The sequence below is a fragment of the Ursus maritimus genome, unplaced genomic scaffold (genome assembly GCF_017311325.1).
Source record: "Ursus maritimus isolate PB19 unplaced genomic scaffold, ASM1731132v1 scaffold_6, whole genome shotgun sequence".
Lineage (NCBI taxonomy): Eukaryota > Metazoa > Chordata > Mammalia > Carnivora > Ursidae > Ursus > Ursus maritimus.
This window is the reverse complement of record NW_024426774.1, coordinates 24,623,591-24,631,930: the sequence shown is the minus strand read 5'-3', so window position 1 is coordinate 24,631,930 and position 8,340 is coordinate 24,623,591. Positions and strand designations below refer to the sequence as shown.

The window sequence follows — 8,340 nt, the reverse complement described above, 5'->3', positions numbered from 1 at the left end:
AATAGGATAAACCGGTGATGGGTATTAAGGAGGGCACGTATTGCATGGTGCCCTGAGTGTTATACGCAAGTAATGAATCATGGAACTTTACATCGGAAACCGGGGATGTACTGTATGGTGACTAACATAATATAATAAAACATTATTATTATTATTATTAAAAGAAATCAACAACAACAACAAAAAGAACATGAGACCGCTCTTCCATTCACTATGTGTGTTCTTGGCTAAACCTCTTCAATCTCTGGGCCCGCTTCCTCCTGTCTTCAGTGCAGAGAATGGAGGGTGAGAAGCCCTTCTGGTTCTACTGGTCACTGTTCTTAGAAGAGACTTTCCTATGAATAACCAACATTGGTTGACCACCTGCTATGTGCCGGGTATAATAATGTTGAGAGTTTAACGTGAATTATCCCATTAAATCCTCACCACAGCCCCAGAGATAAGTACTAGGGTGATCGTCATCATACAGGTGAGGAACCTGTGGCTGCAGAGAAGCTTGGGGACCTGGTCAAGGCTGCCGTTGGCACTAGGACTGACTTTGCGCAGGAACGGCTCCCCAGCCCGGCCTGTCGACATGGATGGGCTTCGGCGGGCTCATCTAGAGAGCCCGAGCGAGGTTCTGCCAACATGTGGGTCTACGTCGTCTCTCCCTCTTAGGAGAGAATCTCCAAAAGCCACGGCTCGCAGTGCGGGTTCTGCACCCCCGGCATCGTCATGAGCATGTACACACTGCTTCGGAACCAGCCTGACCCCACCGTTGAGGAGATCGAGAATGCCTTCCAAGGTAGGGCCTCGAGGCACCGCCTAGGAGGGGGAATAGCAAAGGAGGTTTGTGGAAGTTAGGGCAGGGCCTGGAAGCCAGGAAGGGCCTGGGAGGTCGAGGCACTGCCTTCTGGAGGAAAGGCTCAGGCTACCCCAACATGGTGGCTCGGGGCTGCTGGAGTTGAGCCCTCTTTTGGTTTGAAGAACCCTCGCGGGGGTTGCAGATCTCCGGGGCCTCCTGCCTTAGTGTTCATCTTCCTGAGGTGTCCTCCTGCGCTGGGATGAGGTGGCACTGGGGGTCTGGTGCAGGAGGAGATCATTTGGGAAAGTCCACAGAGGCTAGTCTCATGGCTTCCTTTCTCCTCAGCTTGTACGAGAGCAGGACTCTGCAAAGGCCGCATAATGAGGAGGGTGGCCGTGATTCTGAGCCTTGGGCAGGAATGGGCTTCCCACTCTGCCTTCTGTGAATGGGCCCGGGAGCCTGGACGAGATGTCTGTTCCTCTGGATTAAACAGAATCCCCATCCATTCACCATTTCATCATTTATTCAATTAGTCGTATTGAGTCCTATCATGTTAGGCACTCTACAAGGTATAAGGGACACAGGGATGCCCCAGGGGATGAAAGACAGTCTCTACCCTCAAGGAGTTTACACTCTGATTGGGAAGAGAGTTTATAGTGTAGTTTGATGAGCTCACTGATAAGGCTATGATCAGGCATCAGAAGAGGCACCTGATTCAGTCTGGGCAGTCTAGGAAGGCTTCCTGGAAGAAGTGATAGATGTTTTGAAGTCAGGAATACAAGGAAGAGGACGGGGTGTTCCAGGCAGAGAAAACAGAATAAGTAAACCAAGCATCTCACTGAGCCAGGAGCAAAGTCACAACCCTCCCTTCCCCCCACCCCTGCCCTGGGGCCTGCGCTTACAATGCAGCTTTCTTCCTCTGCCCACAGGAAACCTGTGCCGCTGCACGGGCTACAGACCCATCCTCCAGGGCTTCCGGACCTTCGCCAGGGTAAGTGGGGGCCCCAGGACGGCTGCGGCCCTGTTCCTAAAGCAGCCGTCTCAGGAACCACACTTGGGAGGGATGCCGAGGGGTTCTGGAAGAAAGAGGAGAAAGACAGGCTGGATGGCCAGCTGGCGGGTTATCCCGCTGCAGATGCCTGGCGCGGGCACGGGCCTCTGCCATTCTTACTTGGAGCGTTCGCGGCAATAGCACGAGGACTGTCCTTCCAGGGAAGGCTGGCTCCTGGAAGAGGCATGCAGTCCAAGAGCCAAGTTCCTCCAGGCATTCGGGGCTGAAGCGCTCCCGTGGCCCAGGTGTGGGGCCTGGTGTGAAATGACAACCCAGCCCCGAGCACCTGAGCCTCTCCGTGCCTCTCCGAGCTGCTGTCTGCAGCCGGCACTCTGTGGGCCTTATGAAACTGCGAATTAGATCTCCAGACAGGTTGTGCCTCCCTGCAGTGTTCTGTACCTCCGAGGGGAAGCCGGCCATGCAGGCACGGATTACACACACACCGCCACACACACCAACTGGCAGAGAGGTCAGAGGGCTGGCCTCTCCCTTCTCGGCTTATCCCCCCAGATTTCACCTGATTCTCCAACTGGGGCAAGTTGACCCTGACTCCAGTCAAACCGTCTCTTGTCAGTTTGATTCTGGGTTGAGGGGAGAGTCACAGACGCCTGTGCCTTTCACGGGCACTTAAGGTTGCTACATTATGAAAAGGACTGTTGCGTCCAGATGACCACGGGGGTCCAGATGGACGTGGGGATGGGGTCTCCAGGGAGGGAAGGCAGCACAGAATGAGGAGGTGTGGATTTAAGGGAAAATGACTGAAAGCACAGACTTGGAGTCTACAGACCTGGGTTCAAATCCCATCCTTTCACTGAACTGATGCACGACCTTGGGCGTAGTTCCTGGTTTCTAAACTGGGATTATAATACTTACAATATTATAATGTTATAATAATACATCTATAATTATAACAAAATGTACCTAATTACAATAATATCACAAAATTATAATAATAGCTGTAACAATTCTTACAGTGTTTGTGGAAAGTACTTCTTGTAAAGCCCTTAGAACAGTGTCTGGCACATCTTAAGTATCGAATACATGGCAACTATAAATTATGATGCTGGTACGTTTCTTCCATTACTCACTATTTGATCTTCGTGAATTGCTCAGGCTTCCCTGAGAAGGGAGGATTGTTAATCTTGTCCATGTATTTATTTCTGTAGAGGCTTCTCAAAGAGGTACAATTTTACCAGCCCTCCTACTTTCTGAAAAGAGAAGGGCTTTTGAGTGTAGTCCATGGTATGTTCCTTCCCAGGGTTGGATTTTATTATCACTGAAATGGTTCCCAAATCCCAAATGGTCCAGTGCCTCCCTGGACCCAGCTGCCAGGCAGTGAGGAGCGGAACAGAGCTTCCGGACTGACTGGTACACAGGGTGCTCTCAGAAGCCCATGCACGTTACTCGTTGGAGACCTGCAAGGCCTTGTTCAGAGCCTCTGCACTCTGACTTTCCACACAGTTCTAACGCACCTGCTTAGCTCCTTCTCGAGGCCGTAGCACACATTAGCCAAGTGAGGAGGGTTTGCTAGAAGGAGGCACACTGTTCATGGCAAGAAATGAGGATGTCAGTCTAGCAGCAAAGAAGGGCATGGAGGAACTGTAAAAATTAACACAAGCCTTGTGGTCCCAGCCTGCTGAGAAAAAGAGCAATCTCTCCAGGGAACAAAACCAGCCTTATCCAACCTCATTGGACACTGAGGGCAGAGACACTTTACTGTACCTCATGGTAATTTGGTCATGGACGTGGCCATGAATTATCAAGAAAAAAGATCTAAGGAAGAATGTGCTGACACTTTATCTGGAAAATGTACTTCTGTGAAACACGTCCTTCCACACAAGGACTGAGTGAGTGAGGCTGAGTGTATGCGTTCCCTCACTTCAGGTGGGGTCTGGGGAGTCCCCTGCCTCACCCATCTCCAAGAAGAAAGATGAGAAGCGACCCTAGAGGGACTCTGTTTCTCTCTTCTTCTGTCTAAACACAAAGGAGAAGGGCAGGGCAATGGTGGGAAGGTCCAAAATAGAGCGCTCTGGGACCCAGCGGCAAGGCTGTGAGCGCAGGAGGGGTCTGGGGTCTGCACGCAGGGCGGCATGGGCAGGGGGCCGAGGCACGGGAGGTCCCCTCCTGATGACAGTCTGACAGCGCTTTCAGATTCGCAAAGACCCCCCTTTCAGCCTCCATGGCGCTTTGAGAGCTTTCCTGGGCACACTAGTCAGGGTGTGACTCATCCCTTGGGAAATGTGTCTCCCGTGACTCACGGGCAGAAGGGCTGCCCCAGACCTGCTTCTGCGGGAGCTGGCCACCTTGGACATGAGCTTGGAGCTGTGCCCGGGAGTTTCTCCCACCTTTGCCTGTCAGCACAACTCGAGGATTCTGGAGTGTCTCCCAGATCCTGGGCTAAGCCTCCTGCCTTCTTGGCACAGATCCCCCAGGTGAACACAGCCCTTCCCCACCCTCAGCGCCTCAGTTCTGGGAGGCAGTGACCTGAACTCTACCCATGCTCTGCCATTGACACCCTGAGAGGTCCTGAGCTAGTTCTTTCCCAGAGGTGGTGGGTCATCGGACCCGTACCCTTCCTTTAGCACGAGGTCACAGTGAGGAAGGACTAGAGTGTTTAGCTTTCCGACAAGAAGGACCTAAGACATAGTGGTGAGGTCACCTGGCACACTGGCTGGACTCCTCTCTGAAGCCAGCCGTGGTCTTGGACCTGCCTGGAAGGAGCCCCACAAAGACCGGAGCCTGGAAGGAGCCCAGCCAGGCTCCCTAGAACTTGTCTGATGCACAAGTAGAGGCTCTCGAGTGCCGAGAGCACCTGCGGGGATTCCTCTCACAGAAGTTTCCTAAGGAGGAAGCCCTGAGGGGGGAAAATGGGCATAAAGAAAAGTTTTGATAAAGTAGGAATTAGCTTTTATAGAGAAGTTTCCTTTTCTGAGAGAGAGAGATAAAGAGAGAGAGAGAGAGAGAGAGAATGAACGGGGCTGGGAGGGGCAGAGAGAGAGAGAGAGAGAGAGAGAGAATCCTAAACAGGCTCCACACCTAGCACAGAGCCCAACACGGGTTCCATCTCACAGCCCTGAGATCATGACCGGAGCCGAAATCGAGTCGGATGCCACCCAGGTGCCCCTCTAGAGAAATTTTCTTAAAATTACATTTTCCTGCTGCTTTCGGGAGAGATCCTATTTGTTCATTCATGAGTTGCTTTGTTTTCATCAGCCAAGAAAGGGAAAGTGGTTAAAGCAGAGGTCTTCCGGCCATGCAGACGTGGGAGGTTTGGGCAGCAGCCATCTGCCATTCCTGCTGATGCTGGGACAGGAGCAGAGCTAGGTTTCATTGGGTATTAGTGACGTGGGTCTTTAGCTTTGGTGAAAACTCTTTGCAAATATTTTTGTGTGAATATTTGTCATCTCTCTAGGATGGTGGGTGCTGCGGAGGAAGTGGAAACAACCCCAACTGTTGCATGAACCAGAAGAAAGACTCCAAAGTAAGTGGGTCCTCCTCTCCATGGAAGCCTGGGGGCCTGTCTCAGATCGAAGGAACCAATGGAGTCTCTTCACACTCTGGACGGTGTGACTGGAAGAGGAAATGGTTATGCCCAGACCTTGAGGGTGGTGACTGTGCAAGTTAGCCCTGGGTCCTCTGGCAAGACCTCCTTATCCTGCCTTCCAGGAGCTTCCTGGCCCTCCACCAAGCCGGATGGGGGCTGCAAATAAGCTCACTTGGACAAGGGGCCGGGTAGGTCCTACAGGGCACTTTAAAGGAGGAGATACAGTCTCACCCAACTGTTCTCTTTTCCAACAGGTCACTCTGTCACCATCTTTATTCAACCCGGAGGAGTTCATGCCCCTGGATCCCACCCAGGAGCCCATCTTCCCCCCGGAGTTGCTGGTAGGTGATGGCCCAACTCAGTCTCTGTGCCACGAGCCTTTGGAGACCCGCTTTATTTCATACCAACTGGGACCTTTGTGTCCTTGTCCTTTAGGTTTTCCTTCCTTCCTCTGACACCCAGGGGTCAAGTCTCTCTGTCACATACTCCAAAAGGGACCCACACTTCTCTCACACATGTCACTCTGAGCACTGAGAGTGGATCTCTCTGGCACTCTCCTCCATGTAGAGTAACAGGTGTTCCAGAAGCATCTGCCTACCTCCTGGCTAAATCGAATGTAGAAGCCCCCAAGCAACCCATTTTCCTCTCTGTAAACAGTCCATTTATTTACCAAACAAACACAGAAACAAAGCTGTGCTCGAAGGGCACCATCCATGGCTTGCTGCTCTGTTTTAAGGACACTCTCACACCCACTGGGACGATTCTGCTTCTTCGCTCCAACATTTGTGGCAAGGAAAGAATCAAGATTCTCTCCGAGGCCTCAAGGGCAGATTCCGGGGGGTCTTGAGCACATGAAGACAGCCGAGTGAGTCCAACGGGCCAGAAAGAAGGGCTTGGCAGCAGGCTACCGGCATATCTTTCTCTGGATGGTGCAACCTTGAAAAAACTGTCAGTTTGATCTGGGGGTTTTCTTTCCCAGCCCCATATCACCCCTCACACACTAGAACTGGCCTCTGTTGCATTCTCTCCTGACACCCCTCCTTTGCCACCTCTGCCCCCTCCCACACCTTGTCTACTGCACCTCCAGGAGATGGTGACGGGGGGCGGGCACTGCTCGGAACCCAGGCTTTTGGTCAGGACAGTTCAGGTGGCCTTGTGGCAGGTGAAGGTCCCATCACCTCCTGGTCCCCTAAAGACTAAGCGAGAGAATGTGTGTAAGAGCTGAGCATATTTCCTGCCTCAACACGAGAACATTCCCCTCCATTCTCCCCGGAACTGTCTCTTCATCCTGAACTCAGCGTTCAACAAATCGGGAGAGGAGTTGATCCCATTGCAGACTTCAGTGTATCAGGGAATTGGGGTGGGAAGGAGGCAGTGTGGTAAGAAACTACCTTTTCCAGAGGCTGAAAGACGTTCCTCAGAAGCAGCTGCGTTTTGAAGGCGAGCGCGTTACCTGGATCCAGGCCTCCACCCTGACGGAGCTGCTGGACCTCAAAGCCCAGTACCCCGAGGCCAAGCTGGTGGTGGGGAACACCGAGATCGGTGAGAGCGGGGGCTGCCCTGCAGCCTGCCCGGGACCATGTGTCCCTTGCTGGCCGTGTGTCCTCAAAAAACTTGCTTCTCCTCCCCTGCCCTCATCTTCCATTTCACATATGGGGGGGGGACAGTACCTCCTCAAGGGGGTGTTCTCAGTCCCGAGGAGACCCTTGCTGACTCTCCCTAAGCACACCTGGCTCTGTGCCAGGTACTGTGGGGGTGCTGGGGTACCAAGATCACCTGTCACCGCTCCTTCCCCAGATCTCCCAGTCTAAGAGAGGAAGGAGTGATGGGGGTCACATGTCTAGGCCGGTGCCTGACAGATGTTAGGGGTTCCACCAATGTCATTCTCTTGCCCTTCCCCTTTTCTGGGGGTGATGAGGCCACCTGCCCTCTTGGGGCCACCACCTGGGACATGAGGCTTGCGATATGCAAATGGGCCAGGGAGACTCAGGTTGTGTTGCTCTCCTCCCCAGTGCTCAAAGGGACAGAAGTCCACCCATTTCTGGAGCTGGCTTGGCCCATTTCCACTTTGCTGGGTCCTGAGCCCAGTGAGGGTCCAAGGAAAGGATGGTGGCATAGCCAAGTCTGCCTTAAAGGACCTCGGGTGTGGGGGACTTGACACGCTTTCAAGCAGCCACAGGCAGTCCTGTGGGAGGCTCTTGGCTCTTGTTCTGGAAGGAGCCCCCTGGGCCCTGGTTTCTTGTTGGATCTGTAGACACAGAGAGCAGGGCCTGGCTTGATTCCAAGCTGGCGGAGGACAGAGTAGGCCCCGCCCTTGTGAGCACAGGTGCGGGACAGAGACCCCAGCTGCAGAAACGTGACACTACTGGGATGGCAGGGGGGCCTATGAAATGTGCCTCCAGTGATGTGACCCTGATAGCCCTGTGTGGCATGGCCCTGGGGTCCAGGGTAGCATGAGTTCAAGTAGAGAATGACTGGCTGGAAGAATCTTCGAGCTCCTTTGACCCGTGACATATTCCTTGCCATGGGTCACATAACATCCTGGACCCAATTAGATTCTAAGAGAAGGGAATGAATCCACAAACATTCTATATGCTTCAAGGTAGAAATAATTTCTGAAGACCACTCCATCTGCCTCACCCCTTCTCCCTTCTATGCACACCCAACAGTCTAAGCGTTGATAGCCAGGCAGGGGGCTGGGAGGAGCTGGGCATAGAGAGAACCTTGTCAAGATGGGCCATCTATGCCTTCCACCTGCATTCTTTGTCCTGGGAGCCCATATTCAAACAGGCCAGACTCCTCAAAGCCTGGACCGCCCATCGGAGTCTCTAAACAGCACATGGGAGGGTGGGGAGGACACAGACTCTTCTTTTTGAACCTTCCCATCTGTAGCTCTGTGGGAGGGGCTGGAGAGATGCCGAGCTAATGGGGTCTGATGACCAGAGGTGAGTCTGTTCGCAG

At 53.0% G+C, this 8,340-nt stretch overlaps 1 protein-coding gene across 1 annotated transcript in view; it reads left to right on the top strand.

The window, feature by feature from the left end:
* The window catches only part of XDH (xanthine dehydrogenase), a 60,187-nt gene that overhangs the window by 14,026 nt on the left and 37,821 nt on the right, over nucleotides 1-8,340 (top strand). The window contains exons 5-9 of the mRNA XM_008700260.2: nucleotides 658-784; nucleotides 1,714-1,775; nucleotides 5,248-5,316; nucleotides 5,634-5,720; nucleotides 6,780-6,921. Coding sequence (XP_008698482.1) covers nucleotides 658-784; nucleotides 1,714-1,775; nucleotides 5,248-5,316; nucleotides 5,634-5,720; nucleotides 6,780-6,921 — 487 coding nt within the window. The remainder of the gene's footprint in view (nucleotides 1-657; nucleotides 785-1,713; nucleotides 1,776-5,247; nucleotides 5,317-5,633; nucleotides 5,721-6,779; nucleotides 6,922-8,340) is intronic.